At 34.1% G+C, this 17,118-nt stretch overlaps 1 protein-coding gene across 1 annotated transcript in view; it reads left to right on the top strand.

Annotated features, from left to right (window-relative positions):
- Positions 1 to 8,043, top strand: part of LOC145086123 (putative disease resistance protein RGA3) — a 14,402-nt gene extending 6,359 nt beyond the window's left edge. Inside the window, exon 2 of the mRNA XM_079023859.1 lies at positions 4,701 to 8,043. Within this exon, the coding sequence (XP_078879985.1) occupies positions 4,707 to 7,970 (3,264 nt within the window). The 5' untranslated portion in view covers positions 4,701 to 4,706 and the 3' untranslated portion in view covers positions 7,971 to 8,043. The remainder of the gene's footprint in view (positions 1 to 4,700) is intronic.
- The last annotated feature ends 9,075 nt before the right edge of the window (positions 8,044 to 17,118 follow it).

Raw genomic sequence — 17,118 nt, 5'->3', positions numbered from 1 at the left:
AGACCTTTTTTTACAAAATAAATCCAATGTTGATGTATTCCTTGTTCTTTGATTAATAGAGCGAGTTACTAAGATCTAAATTGGTTTTATTCCATAAAAACCTAGATTTATTCTTTTTTTACGTTTAAACCTAAGTTTTTTTTTTTTCAAAGTAAACGCATCTATAACCTATTCCTTGTTATATTATTAATGGAGCCGGTTACCAACATATAACCCTATAACTCCTAAAACACATGCGTCCTAAGTATCGTTTAAATCATCTAGTTAGATAGTATGTTTTCCACCCTGAATATAGTTTACAAAAAACTTGATAACTACTAACTAACCCATTGCTTCTAAAGTGTCAATTTTAGCATAATTTCATAATGGATATGATTTCCAATATAAAGCATCAACATAATTTCACCAAGGTATCATGTTAGAGTTATAATTTTACACATACACAACGCAAGTGCTTCACAAGGCAATATGACTTGATCATTGTAACATCCAAAAATACAAGGTAAAATTTTCATTTTTAAATCAACCGAATCACTCATTCATTACATCCAAAAGATAGACAGAGTATCGAAAAGGTGTTTAAAAATAACATCAGAGTAATACCAAAATCAAAGTGTGGAATCTCTAGTGGATGCGATGCAATCATATCGGGTCCTTCCCTTTAGAACCATAATTACCTGAAACATTTAAACATAAGTTGTAAGCACAAAGCTTTGTGAGCTCCCAAAAATAACACATATTGTACATATCAATGGGCCCAGTCGTAGGGGTATATTTCAACCCATGTGAATGCTATGATCCAACCATAGTCTTACAATCACTTCCGTTGCTACAAACCATCTATAATCTTTCCTTCCATGATCCAACAATGGTCTTCCATACAAGTGTTGTGATCCAACCACAGTCTTTCATACAAGTGTTGTGATCCAAAAATAGTCTTTCATGCAAGAGTCACAAATATAGTCTAGCATCTTATATAGTAGAGTGAGAAGACTCACCTCATAAATGCATTCAATAGTTAACGAGCTCTCACAGTAAAAAAGCAGATGCTACACATCTCCTACTAAATCATAAAAGGTAAATCCTTAGTCTACCTTCTAATACTAGCAATTAACCAAAAGTCAAACCATGTCAAAAAGTCAACGGTCAAATGACCTCCACATTGTGGCCAACCCATGGCTACGTTGTGGCTACAAAATTTAGTCGCAATCAGAATTTGCTACCATGATGTGGTTAACATGCCACCACCCTGCAGGTTCCAGGCGAAATAGTCGCAAAACCCTTCTTCACCACGTCGTGGTTACTACAATTTGGACGATTTAATGGATTCAGTCCTAAATCCACTAAGTCACTTGTTCATACTTTCTAGGATGCTTCTTGGGACCTTAATGGTCCATAAAAGTCCAAACTTTATGGGCATGCATGACCCATGCATTTCCTTCACCCAATTAGGTCAAAAGATGATAAAATGGCCTAAAACACCTGTATGGCTCTTAAAACTCATTCAACTTCTAGATCCATAAGATATAGTGACCAAGGGAGTGATATGAGTTATAAATTTGCAAACTTTATCTTATAGTACCATTCCAATCACAATTATGAACCCATAAATGCAACCAGATCCTGGATCTATTAAGAAGGAACAAAAAATAATAAGTCTTGGAGTCTTACAAATGGTCTAGAGAGTGATTCCAAAGATGGAAAAGAGTTGCTTGCTTGATCCTTGCACCAAAATGAGCCAAGAACTTCAAAGGGAGGCCAGGGTTACTCAAAGATGATTTAAATATGGCCTTAAGCTCGAAAATGAGGGCTTTTTTACATCATCCGTCACCACGTCGTGGCAAGCATGCTGCCATGTCGTGGTGCCTTTAATGAAAACTCATGTTCCCTACAGAATGCCACACTGTGGTAGTCCTTTCACCACTTCGTGGACAACGAAAATCCTCAAGAATTACAAACTAAAATACGTACCTGGAATTAGGCGTTACAATCATCTTTGTTACTAGTGATTAATAACTCTTAATATTGGATTATAATGGAAATTTTCTTTATCAAACTCATTACACAGCCCCTTATTTTTTTTTCTAAACCTTACCATTATTATCAACATAAGGGTTAATGATTAACAAAGTATATTATATTGTTGACGACCAACTTCTAAACTATTTACAATCTCTTCACTATGATCTTCCATGATAGTCACATACACTCAAAATTACATCATAATATATATATATATATATATATATATATATATATATATATATATATATATATATATATATATATATATATATATAGAACGACCCAAAACGAGCATCTTTCCTTTTAGTTTGATAGTTAAACAAAAAATCAATTATAATAATAGAAGTATGGTTAGACCAAGCACATCCATGCCTTTCTTGGTGCACGTTTCACGTAAACTTATAATGCCTAATATTTTCCATCTTTAACTATCCTCGATCCATATAGATTCTCTTCATTTCATGCTCGGTCTATGATATAAAAATTTCTGCATACATAAGTATACTAATACTCAACTTAAATCTTTTTCGTAACCAAAGGCTATAATTTATCTACTATGAAAGTTTTTGAAATCACTAAGTAGATGGTCCTTAATGATTGATTTCTATCAAGTAATGTCTCAATAGGTTCCTATAATCTCATGACACCTAAAAGTTCTGTGTTAATTCATAGTTGATCTCAATTATATGATGTACAAAGATGACCGATAATGAAAAATATGAAAATAGGTAAATTCTAAATAACCTCAATATTGACTAATGTTTATGTATGAAAGGGTGTATGTGAGGTAGGGACAGTTAAGGAATGTAGTTACAACCTTGAAGTAACAATAAGTGTTTGTTAATGTTAAAAGTCGTTTCTAAATACGCTCTTTCCAAAAAAAAAGTTGGTTCTGAAAACAGAAAAAGCTTAAGAAGTAGGAAAAGTTAGAAATGACATGATCACAAGTTCACAACATATCAAGATGAATAAGTAAGTACATTAACAATTGATAGTATAATATCACTATAATATGATGTGCTAAATTACTATATAAGATAAATATTGTTTCTTGAACTATTTGGATTAAGTAGATTATCAAGTTATACTAAATCTTGTGGTCTATCTATAAGTTAGTGGTTCCCTATGATATTAGTTGTTGGGGATATCTGAAATAACAAAGAATAGGGTAAAGTTTATTTTGAAAGTAATTAGGTTTAAAACAAGAAAAAAAAAACAAAAATGTAGGGTTTTTAAGGAATACACACAATTAAGTTGATAAGCGGATCATTAATTAACAGTTAAGTTTATTTCGAAAAAAAAAATGTTCTAGATCCAAAACAAAATATACTTTATTTGATTGAATGAAGCCTATAAAATATAGCATTACTAATGATGAGTTATATACTCAATCACATGAATCAAACTAAAGTAAATGCAAGTACACATCGTGTAAGTAATTCTTTTAATTTCTATATGATTGAGAAGGAAATGGGTTAGCATAGAAAATGACAACAAGAGAGTGAAAAACGAAATTACGTGGAAAATGTTAATGACACTCTAACCTATGACACTATTTATAGAAAACATGCCAACTGCCTTTAATTGATCACAAAACAATGTGTAGACTTCGACACTTAAGAGACAAATAAAGTGGTACACATAATAAAAAATATATTGATATAGTTAATATTTATATATAGACTACAAGATTGATCTTCGACATATATGTCTTCGACACCAACTGCACTTTAAAGATAACTTCAACACTTATGCTTATTCACAACAAAATACATTATATACAAATTTCTGATGATCATATTTAAAATATACCCTACATTGGACACGATGCATGAAATTCTAAGTGCGTGTTCAGCAAAAATATCAGGAAATGTAGTTTTTATTTGTATAGGATTGCTTGGAAAAAGTAACCGAAAGCTTTTAAAACATATATAATTACATAAATAGACATATTTGAAAAATATAAAATAAAAACATAATTTAAAAAAAAAAATTATTATGTCAATTTGCAAGTATGTAAAAAAGTTTTTTGTTAAACCCTATATTTGAAATAACTTTTTTAAGCTAAAAGCTAGAAATTTATGATGTCATAAAATCGGTACCCAACACAACCTACGGAAGGTTTTGAATTATTTTTCATAAAATCTAAATGCAAAAAGCTCCCATAAAATCGGTACCCAACACAATCTACGGAAGGTTTTGAATTTTAATACCTTTTTATTGTGTATGACTACTAGCTAGTCACCATACATATTAAAATTTCTAATTAATTAGTAATTGATAAGATATATAAATAATCAAAGATAAATTTCGAAGGTCGACAAAATTATATTTTTTTGCATTTTTCATGTTGGATTTTCATTGTATAGATGCATGTATATCCTCTTTTTTTGTATTGTATGCAAAAATTATCGAATAAGTAACATAACCATGGGTTATTTTACTTTATATATAAGATTGTGTTAAAACCTATTAAATAAGATCAAAGTCTAGATGTTTATATGATTTGTTTATAACTTCTGTTAAAAGGGTTCTAAGAATTTAATAAAAGCTCAGCTATAACAATTAAAGTCATACCATTTCATTAAATATATTAAAAAAGCCACACCATTTTTGAATATCTAGCTCCATCCACCATCTCACCATGCCCCTCTCTTCTCTCTCAATGTCAACAGGAAAAAATGGGTGACGCTTTAGTGACTGCTATTGCCGAGCGCATACATAAAAAGGTAGTCTCAATTGCTGCCAAAGATATCGCCCTTGCCTGGGGTTACAAAAAGAAGTTGGACACTCTTGAACATACGTTAAAAATTATATGTGCCAAGTTACGTGATACTGAGAATGAAAAAGGTAAAAACCATGGTGTGATGGTATGGCTGATACTCCTAAAACATGTAGTTGGTGAAGCAGATGATCTGTTGGATGAGGTTCATTACGAAATGCTGAGGCATGAGGTGGTGACACGAGATAAATCCAGAATGATATCCTTCAAATCTGTCCCGAGTTTGAAAACATTTTCAATTCGTAGAGGATTAGGGCACAGGATCGAAAACATTACCGAAAAGTTTTTTGAGATGAATGAACATGCCAACAATTTAGGACTACAAAATATACACCCTCATCTTGTCCAGGATGGTGTCTATCAGGAGACTGATTCATGTCTTGATGAATTCAAAATTGTTGGAAGGGAGAGTGATGAACCGCATATCATACAACTTTTAACCGAATCAAGAAAAGAAGAAAAAATTAGGATTCTTCCCATTGTGGGAATGGGTGGAATAGGGAAGACCACACTGGCTAAGTTGGTCTACAATAATCCAAAAATCGAGCAACATTTTGATGCTAGAGTTTGGTTGTGTGTGTCGGTTATGGTTGACGTCGACACAGTTCTTGCAAAGATTTGTAGATTTCTTGGCGGATATAAATGTAATTTACAAACTAGGGTCAACTTAATTACATATCTTCAAGAGAAGTTGGGATCAAAAAGGTATTTGGTAGTCTTGGATGGCGTTTGGGATAGAGAGATGACACATTGGGATGATTTCCAGAGTTGTATGCTAAAAGTAAACCCACAGAATGGAAGTTGCATTCTTGTCACTACACGAAATCTTGAAATTGGAAGTAAGGCTTTTAATGAGGAGTTCCATGCTTTGCAAGGTCTTTCTGATGATGACTGTTGGTATATCTTTAAAGAGAGAGTGTTTGTAGCAGGACAATCATTGTTGCCAGAATTAGAGGAGATAGGACATGACATTGTGAACAAGTGTCGTGGTTTGCCGCTGTTAGTAAAGGTAATAGGAGGCATGTTGCGAAACTATAATAAAAAAGAGAAATGGTTGTCCATCAGAGATAGCAACGTTTGGGATCCAGAAGAAGAAGGAGATATAGTTCAAAACATCTTGAAATTAAGCTTTGATAATCTGCCTAATTTTGTTGTCAAGCAATGCTTCACATATTGTTCCATTTTCAACAAGGACAGGGTCATGAACAACAAAGAACTTATCCAATTGTGGATGGCTTTAGGGTTGGTTCTAGATGATGAGAGTACAAAAAAGGAGATGGAGGATGTTGGAAATGATATTTTCCAAATTTTAGTAAGAAGTTCAATGCTCCAAGATGTTAAAAGGGATGAGTATGATTACTTCACTTATTTTGGCATCCATGAAATCGCTTCTTGTGGTATGCATGATCAGGTGTATGATCTTTCAGTATCACTTTCCAAACATGAAAACTCGTGTCTGATGCTTTCGACAAACAATGATATTCTACGTATTCCTCAGGTTAAACATCTTTCTGTGTACCAAGAACGGAATGAGCATTGTGAATTCAGCACCAAGCTTTCTACGGTTATAAAAGATTATCTCACATGTAGAAGTTTGCAAACACTGTTCTTTGAGGGTGAAATTGAGAAAACCATTTCCTTTCAACGTTTCAACTCCATACGAATCCTAAAGCTCTCTTGCTGTGAAGTAGAGGAGCTAGACGATTCACTTGGAGAGTTGGTGTATCTTAGGTTTCTTGATTTATCATACACCCGAATCCAATTTCTTCCAAAATCTATTGGTAAACTTTACCATTTGCAAACTCTGAAGTTGTATGGATGCTATGCTCTCCTAGGATTACCGGTGGAAATGACAAATTTGATAAGCCTAAGAAACTTAGAATTTCCAAAAATTGTCAGAGTGCACAAGGTGGGACAACTGACTTCTCTACGAACCTTACCTTTCTTTGGTGTCCATAGATGGAAAGGATATCAAATTGAAGAGCTGGGTAGTCTGAAACACCTTGGTGGAGAGATCCAAATTTTCAATCTGGAAGAAATTAGCAGCAAAGAAGATGCTTTGAAGGCTGATTTATCACGAAAGAAAAATTTATACATGATAGATTTCATTTGGTCTAGGAATGAAGGTTCCAATAGAAATGACTTGGATGTATTGGAAGGCTTGCAACCCCCTAAAAATGTGAAACATTTGACAATTGTAAATTTTTCTAGTGATAATTTACCAGCATGGGTAATGAAGATGGCAATCAATATTGATGGGAAAGATGCGCCCCTTCGAAATCTCGTTGGGATCAAATTATCTGGATGTAGCAGTTGCCTCTATCTTCCGATCCTTGAGTACTTGCCACTTCTTCAAGATCTTGTGTTACAGAACATGGACAACTTGACATGCTTAAAAAGTTCTTTACACCAAGGCGACAGTGTTTCAAGATTAATGAAGCCTTTATCTCCATCACTGAGATCTCTACAACTAAGTGATATGAAAAGACTAGAAAAATGGATAGATACAACAACGAATAGCTCAACAATGATATCGCCTGTTCTTGAGACGTTGCGAATTCATGAGTGCCCAAAGATAATTCTGTTAGACGAATGCCATCCCCATCCTCTTGTTTCCTTGCAAATAGATAGTTGTGATAACCTCGTATCCATTAAGAGCATTCAAGGCCTAAAATCTCTGGAATCTTTAGAAATCCACAAATGTCCTAATCTTTTAAGAATACCCGATTTACCTCACCATGGAAATTCTTTAAAGATCATGAGGATCATTTGCAGCAGTAAATTGACTTGCTTACCTCGTGAAATATTCAACAGTTATTCCTTCTTAACCAAGTTGTCACTTGGTCCCTTCTCCAATGAGCTCCATTCTTTCCCAAGTCTCCAAGGCATAGAGAAGTTGAGAAACCACCTACGCTCGTTAGAATTGTCTGGTTGGCATCATTGGGAGTCAATACCAGAAGAAATAAAACACCTAACGTTACTCACTCGGCTTTTCATATATGGTTTTGGAATGCAAGAATTGCCCACCTGGTTAAACAATATGTCATCTATCCGAGATATGAGGTTCTATGATTGCCCCAGGTTGGATAAAGGACTGGTTAAATTGGGAGTTCCACGGGGAAGTGGATTATGTCTTCTTAAATGGAATGAGAGTGTATATTGATATGTTAGTTGATTAGTGGTTTTAGTTTTCAAAAAGGCTGAACATGGTTTTGAGTTCATGTATTTTACTTTGTCTGTATGGTTATTTCGTATTTATAAAGATATATAATCTGTTACAACTACATGAATCACTTGCAACATTCTATTTAAAAGATTTATTCAAGTTAAGTCACCAATGAAATCGGAGGGAGTTTTGTTTTAAGTATTAAGTAATAAAGGGGGGATGTTGGACCACCAGGTAACATCCATAAAATCCTTATGAGTGAAAATGAATCTTTACTAGTATTAGCATATGCAATGATTCTTATTGGAATGATATCATTCCCTTATAGGATGCCCCTGTAATAATATGACTTGCCCCACAAATAGGAGCGTAGTGGTTGAGTTGCAAAATTTCACATAGAAGATTTAAGGTTCACACAAGAAATGTCCTTTTTAGTGGCCATTTGTTTAGTGACTACTTAAAATATTGTTACTAGTAACATCATTGTCACCATATATTAAGTCATCATTTTCGAACACACCTTAATGTCACGTAGAAACAATACAGCGACACAATAACGATCAGTGAATTAAAAAATGAAAGAAGTTTAGTGATTATTTATAGTTTGTACAAAAAAAAAATAGTGAATATAAAATAATGATCATTAAATAAAATATAAAATTGCAAAATAAATTGTTACAAAAAAGTTGTAGTCTGTGGCTAAATGACCAAAAATAATGGTCACTTATTTGAGGCTTAATGACAAAAAATTATGGTCATGTCTTCAAGACTTAGTGACCAAAAATAATGTTCACTCTATTAGAGACTTAATGAGCAAAAATAATAGTCAATAAATACTCTTCTCTTTCTAACCTGCCTTAATGTCACATAAAAATATTATAACTACGTAGTAATGGACATTAAATTTTTAATGATCATATAAAATAATGGTCATGAACTATTTATATGTTTATAAGTTGAACAAAAGATAATGGTCACTACAAAATATTACAAATATTGTTATTAATTAAACAACAAAACTGAGAATTCTAAACTTAAATCGTGTAAATGGTAACGAGGATAGTTTGGTAATTACCATTTTGATTGAAAGGCATTATGGTAATTTCCCATGAAAAACACAATATTAGATATTATGGTGTCACTACATAGATTTCTGATTATTTCATGTTAATAATTTTCAACCATTTGATGCTTATTCTATATATGATCATAAATATAAACTCAGTTAAGAAAATTATCATTTGGATAAATTTATTACATTTCATTTCACTGCATAATTTATCAACCGAAAATGTCAACAATGCCCTTACTTTGAACCAACGAAAAATCTCATCGCCATTACCCACAATCCATTCCTCCCTTTCTTCTATTCACAATCTGCATCGACCACCGCCACCATCGTTACCTTGCATTTCGTCTTCCATTGATGCTGCTCCAAGGCATTTATGTATACCAACATAAGCTTCTAAGACTTTCAATTTCTTCTTCTGCTTCGATTTTAGGTATGTTTCTCAACACTCTTCTATTTCGTATGACGATCGCTTTTCCAGAAATAATACATCAACTTGAATTTTTTATTTTTTAATATAAAACATCGACTTGTTGTTCATTTTAGGTGGATTTTAGTATTGTTCTTATAGGTTAATTTCGCTAAACTTAATTCCTTCAATTTTATGAACAACAAGTGTTGTATGAAATTCCACAATGAAATGCTAATAGTACACTCCAATGCTAACCAAACACGCTTGTAGTACACTATCCAAGACTTGTGTTTCCCATTTTCATGCATATTTTTTATTTCAAACTCTCTATGATGATATTTTTTTTTATCAATCTCTTTTTTAAAATACTAAAATGTGCATAAGGATTGTATCATTGAAGGCTGAGTGAATGTGGTACCACATATGGCAGACCATATCTTCCCTGTGAATTAAGAAGTGGAACTCTTGGTCCTAATGAGTTTGTTAAAACTTTATACTTATTGCACACTACAACTTACTACATTTGTAAGTTATTCACCAAGTGTTTACAACCGTCACCATATTACACTTATATAAGGAAAGAAATATCATCATACTTCCATTTCGTCCTTTGGAAAAAGCTAGCCATTTATAGCAAAACATTATTCAAATAAAAGAGAATTTCATTGGTACAATACTATAAAGCCTTAATAAGTTAAAAAATGGAAAGTACACATGCCACCGGTTTGTTGGAATTCTAAGTCACGTAGGACCTTAGAGACCAATCAATCTAGTTTATGGCATGTCGGTCTAAAGCTAGTTTCCTTATTCTATGTTACAAGTCGGTATCTAAAATTATATATATATATATATATATATATATATATATATATATATATATATATATATATATATATAGATTGTTTTAGATCGAGTTATGATCATTGAGAGACATTGTAAACACCATAACTTTTAAGTGATTTTCTCATAATAATCAAAGAGCTATTTTGGTTAATTGTGTTTACATATTCTAAACTTGAATTGGTATCAAAGCTCGAGTGTTGGAAGCTTTGAGAAGGAGGAGCTGCTGCGGTAAAGGAAAAAGAGGTAGGATCGACTGTCATTGCATGTCCCATGCTCAATTCGACAAACTACACCATGTGGGCACTGAGAATGAAGGTTACCTTACGAATTCACAAAGCATGGACTGTAATCGATCCAGGAACAGAGGATAATGAAGAAAAGGATTACCTGGAGATGGGGTTGCTATATCAGGCTATATCGGAGACTCTAATCATGCAGATTGGAGATGTTGAATCCTCAAAGGCGCTCAAGGATGCAATTAAAGCTTGTCATGTTGGGGTTGAACGGGTCAAGGAGGCAAGGCTGCAAACCCTAACCGCCGAGTTTGGTTGGCGCAAGATGTCGGAGTCGGTCAATTGATGCATTTGCCGGAAAGCTATCAGGGGTTGTTTCAAGGTCAGTTACTTTAGGCGAGGTTATTGAAGATTCGAAGTTAGTGAAGAAGTTTCTCAAAAACTTGCCCGGTCAAAGTTCATTCACATGGTCGCCTCTTTGGTGTTGGATTAGTGTCTAAGGCTGTAACTATATTTGGTAAGTACTTGACCCGATTGTGCATGGTCCTTTGGGATTGCCTTCACCATAGCAACTTGATAGGGTGATTTAGAGAGAAGAGATATTATTATTAATGTATTATAAAGATTAATATGTTAAAGGAATAATAATATTAATTTGATTAATATAAGTCATAAATTAATTAGGAATTAATTTGGTGACTTGAAGAGATTAATTAAAGTTAGGGGTATAAACTGTCAAATGTGTGATAGTTGTATTTTGAGCTAAGAATCCTTATGGATAATGGGTTGGACGATTTTAGGGATGTGGATCGCCTACAAATCGTCCAAGGCTTATCTTGGAAGGATAGTTGGATTGCTTTGAGGCTAAGTTATCCAATTAGGGTTTTAGGGTGAAACCCTAGGAGCTCACAGTATAAATGGACCCTTTGGGGTGGTGAAATTGTGACCTTTGTTATTGGAGTAACCCTAGAGCCGATTTCCCTCTTCCTTACCTCTCTCAAATCATCTTCTTGCTAGTTGGTGTTTGTAAGCCATTAGAGGATTATTGTGACTCTAAGCTCCAAGAAGAAGAAGGTTTCAAGCAAGTAACTCAAGGTATTATTCTAGATCTGTTTTCATATAATTTTGATTGTTAGTTTACAATAGATCTAGCCATGAAAGTCTTGGATATATTGCATGTTCAATTAGAGAAACCTAGATCCAAGCTATAGGGCTGTATGTGCACATAGAGAAAGTTCTTATGTCCAAAACTCATCATTTGGAACAGGTACTCAATTTGAAAACTATCAGATTCGAAGATGTAGTCGTCGATTGAAGGACTACCAGGAAAGAATTAGAGAAGACAACGTCAATAGGAATTATCAAAAGAGGGTGCTCTTCATGAAATCGTCACCTGGTGGTGGTAGCTCGTCGTCTGGTGGTGGTGGCTCGTCGGGGTCTCATGGAGGAGCGAAGTGAAAGTGGAGAGGATCGAGCGGGTCATCTAGATCAAATCAAACGAATGGGTCAGATGGGTTGAATAAAACCAAGTCATCCCAAGGACAACAACCCAGCACTAATGGATCCAACAACCAGCAGAATTCTGGTTTTGACCCAAATCGAAATCAGAAACCAAAAAGGACCGATCCACAGTTGTGTGTTTTTGGTGCAATAAATCGGGGCACTTCGCATCTTAGTGTCCGAACTGAATCCAAAAATTACAAGAAAGTAATTTTGTCGAATTAGACGATACCGATGCGTCCGTATTTTTACATGAGACCGTGTTTTTAAATGAAAAAAGGTGATATCGTCTCGATACGACTCACAAGATAACGATCAGTGGTTTGGGGCGAGCAAACATATGACTAGAAACCGGTCGTTTTTCCATGAACTCGATGAAGGCATAACCGGGAGCGTTAAATTTGGATATAATTCATGTATATGATATAAAGGGAGAAGCTCTATCCTCTTCCAAGGAAAGTAGGTGAAACAACAATTGATGATGGGGATTTATTAGTCTCGGACAAGTAACTGAAGCCGAGTATGATATTCGGATGAAAGACAACTACTTGACCATGCACGATGTCGATAATTGCTTATTGATGAAGGTACAAAGAACTCCAAACCACCTTTATAAAATAAAATTAAAAATTGGAGTTCTTATTTGCCTTCATTCAAGACTACGAGAAGACACATGGCGATGACATGCAAGACTTGGCACATCAATTTCGGGTTAATGAAAAAGATGTCCAAGAAGGGTCTAGTCGAAGGGTTGCACCAATTTGATCATGGGAATGAATTGTGTGAATCTTGCTTGGTGAGCAAGCAAACAAGAAAGTCATTCCTGACTATGATAACATACAAAGAAAAATGACCATTGGATCTAGTTTATGGTGATTTATGTGGTCTGATCACACCGCAAACCAAGGGTCAAAATCGATGTCTTCACACTAATTGATGACTTTTCATTTTTTATGTGGATTTATCTCATGAAAGAAAAAATCACGCTTCAAAAAATTCAAAGCATTGGTGGAGAATGAAATTGGAAAGCCTTTGAAAGTGTTTAGAAGTGATCGAGGAGGTGAGTTTACATCTCTCGAGTTTAATTCTTTTTGTAATAAAAACAGACTCATCCCATATTCACCACAACAAAACGAAATTGTGGAATGAGGAAACCAAACACTTATTGACATGCCACGAAGCATAATGAAGGCAACGCATGTTCCAAACTACTTATGGGGAGAAGCGGTAAATCACTCTACAAATCTAATTAATCGCGTTTACACACGAGTCCTTGGTGATACAAATCTATACGAAATTTTTTATAAAATAAAACAAACTTTAGAAAATATTCATATATTTGGGTGTCTAGCAAATGCAAAAGTTGAACCGGTAAATCTCAAGAAGTTGGATGCAAGATCAAGACCACTAGTACATCTTGGTTCCGATCCGGGTACGAAAGCCTATCGACTATTTAACCCAAAACACAAAAAATAATTTTGAGTTGAGGCATTATTTTCGATGAAACAAAAGGGTGGGATTAGGTTAAAGAAGCAATAACCGACAATGAAGAATCGAGCACATTCATAGTACCATGGTACTACCTGTAAGACGAGGTGAACAATAATTAAGGAAATGATGTAAACAATGATCCAATTGAACTCATTGAATCAGATCATGAGTTTGAAGATGGCGCGAAAGTACCAAAGTTCAACAAGGAGTTGGAAACCAAAGGCCCTCAACACCAAGAGTACCTCCAAAATGATTCAAGATTATGATCTTGATCTTGATAATCTCGAAGAACTCCTCCTAACAAGCAATGACGAGCCGGTATGGGTTGAAGAGGTGAAGAAAGAACCGAAGTGGGTTAAAGCCATGCATGCGAAAATGAATTCGATAAACAAGAATAATACTTGGACTCTCGTGAACAAGCCTATGGGGTAAAACCAATCAGATTTAAATAGGTGTTCAAATTGAAGAAAAATGCAGAAGGCACCATTCATAAATACAAGGTAAGGTTGGTTGCTAAACGTTACGTGCAACAACCCGGTATTGATTTTCAAATAGTATTTGGTTCGGTAGCTCGAATAGAAACCATCCAAATTATTGTAGCCTAGTTGATACTAATAGGTGGGAGCTTCACCATTTAGATGTTAAAATGGAATTCTTGCATGGAGAATAAAGAAAGGAAACTAGCATAAAGTGTTTACGTATCGCAACCGGAAGGATATATAAAGAAATGCAACTATCATAAAGTGTATAGCCTTACAAAATCACTATATGGTCTGAAACAACCTAGAGCATGGAACATGAAGCTTGATGGGATTTTGAAGAGTATGGAATTCCAAAAGTACATGAAAGAACCATCGGTGTACCGGAAAAATGAAGGAGCTAACTTCTTGATTTTAGCAATTTATGTTGATAACTTATTTGTCCTAGGTACAAGTTTGAGCATAATTAAAAGATTCAAGATGGAGATGTTAAAGAGTTTCGAGGTGTCGGATCTTGGAAGATTAATTTACTACCTTTGGCATTGAACTTAAACAAGAAGAATAGGGGATTATTATAAACCAAGAAGTGTATCCTCAATGCATTCTAAAATAATCTAGTTTACATGATTGCAATCCGACCTACATTCCAATGGAACTAGGAAATAAATTGTCGAAGGCCGAAGATGAACCCAACATTGTCCTGCCATAATATCAAAAGGTGGTAGGATGCCTTAGATATCTCTTCCAAAAAAGATCTGATTTGGCATACACGGTCGGAGTTGTTAGCTGATACATGCAATGTCTAAGAGAATCACATGGTGGTGAAATCAAACGTATCCTAAGGTACTTATGAGGAGCAATGGGATACATAATCAAGTATGAGCAGATGGGACAAAACCGAGTCACTGGATATAGTGCTAGTTCACAATGTTGACTCGGATGACGAAAAAGGTACAACCGATCTATTTTCTACTATGGGTCATCCCCGATAACATGGTGTTTGCAAAAGCAAGATATCGTTGCTTTATCATCTTGCAAGGTCGAGTTCATGGCAGCTACCACAATCGTATGTCAAAAAATATGGCTTTAAGATTTGTTAGGAGAAATCATGAACAAAGCACAATAGAAGGTGGTTCTAGGAGTTGATAACAAGTCGACTATCGAACTAATGAAGAATCACGTTTTTCATGGAAGGAGTAAACACATCAACACATGGTTTCACTTCATTCGTAATTATGTTGAAAACGAACAAGTAGATGTGGAGTACATTCCCGGTGAAGAACAAAATATGGACATTCTTACAAAACCACTAGCTCGACCCAAGTTCAAGGAAATGCAGAGCTTGATCGGGATTGAAGAAGTCTCTAGAAGGACTTAGAGATTCGGGGGTGATTGTTTGGAGCCTAAGTTACGTAGGTCATTGGAGACCAAGCAATCTAGTATTTGGCAAGCCAGTCTAAAGCTAGTTTCCTTATTCTGTGCTACAAGTCGGTATCTTGGATTATATATACATTGTTTTAGATTGAGTTATGATCATTGAGATACATTGTAAACACCATGAGTTTTGAATGATTTTCTCATAATAATCAAAGATCTATTTTGGTTAATTGTGTTTACATATTCTGAACTTGACGGTTAACTTGAATCACCACACCATCCCTCGTAAATATTATTAGATCATCAAATGTGCCAAAACTTTTTCCATTTCAACCTCTCATTTTATGTCTATGGTATTAGAGAAATAGATAGTCAATAGAAACACTCTTGATATTGTATTATATGTTGATAAGATTCTGACATTTTTTTAAACAATCTCACCACAAAGGTTCTGAAGTTGCAGCAAATTTGCAAAGAAGTCAAATGATCGGTCAACGGTTATGGATAACCTCTTCATGAGCAATTCCACTTTCTCACTTTCTCAATTAAGTTGTTCTTATTCAGAAATACATGTATAATTTGATATTTTCACAAATTATTCATTTCTTGTTACTTCTTCTTTGATGGTTAAATGCAAGAAACAGTAACGTAATTCACTCGATTTATTTATTATAATATCCTATATTTGTTTTTTCATATTACAACATTGTTCTTTGCAAAATATAGGACTGTAATCCATATATAAAGAAAATAATTTCTATAACTGGGAAATTTTTACAAGTATAATGTCCTAATAAGCTTCTTTCTTTCTTGAGTGAAGGCTTTATAACTTTACTTTGTCTTCCTACTTTACTCTGTAATCTTTAGTAACACAAGTGTTTAAAAAAATTGAAATTTCAGTTTAATTATGTTTTTTATTTTCAAAAAGTTATTATAGTTCTATTATGACTTACCATTTGACTTTGATTTTCACTTTGACTTTTCTCTTTTAAGTTACTTCTAACCTTAGAATGATTCATTTTTTATGAGATTTACATACATTATATATGGTTGATGATGTGAAGTTATGGATGAGCTCAAGTGGATTTTTGAGAGTTTTGACCTTGAGTTTCACTTGACTTATGAAAGAAAAGTTTGCGTTGACGGAGAGGTATGCAATGTGGCTTTTCAAAAAAAATTTTTGATAGAAAAGCTTCCACCCTATTTTTTTATTAACAAAGAGGACGACAAAACTAGAGAGGGCATGAAAATAAATGACTAATTTTTTCTTTCAGAAATAATCAAAACATTTTTTGAGCTTGACACTTGCATTAACCTTCATCATAACTCAAAAAAGAAAAAAATATAGAATCTTTTATAGGTCTCGTTCCCATTTTAGGCTAATCCTTTAGGTTCATGTCGTCAATTACTCAAGTTTAGCGTCTCTTCTCATAAATAAAAAACTTGTCTTGAAGAAAATCATGTTGTTTGAATAAAGGGAAGAGTTGAGCCTTGTGGAAAGTTGTGTTAAGGTTTTGTTGAATACGCAATGTATGTCTGCATGATAATTGACACTGTGACATGTGGAAAATAATTTTTCCCTGCCTTTTTATTTTTATAATTTGAGAAAATTTTAAATGTCGTGGGTTCGCTTATGTTTGAAAATAATTTATATTTATCTTTTGACTATATATATTTTGATAAATGAGTCCTAGTATATCTTACATTGATTAAGTTTCATGCCATTATATAATCAGGTTAA

This window comes from Lactuca serriola, chromosome 2 (assembly GCF_051521515.1).
Source record: "Lactuca serriola cultivar US96UC23 chromosome 2, Lser_US96UC23_V15, whole genome shotgun sequence".
Taxonomy (NCBI): Eukaryota; Viridiplantae; Streptophyta; class Magnoliopsida; order Asterales; family Asteraceae; genus Lactuca; species Lactuca serriola.
The sequence above is the reverse complement of the archived record's forward strand: the minus strand, read 5'-3'. Positions and strand labels throughout refer to the sequence as shown.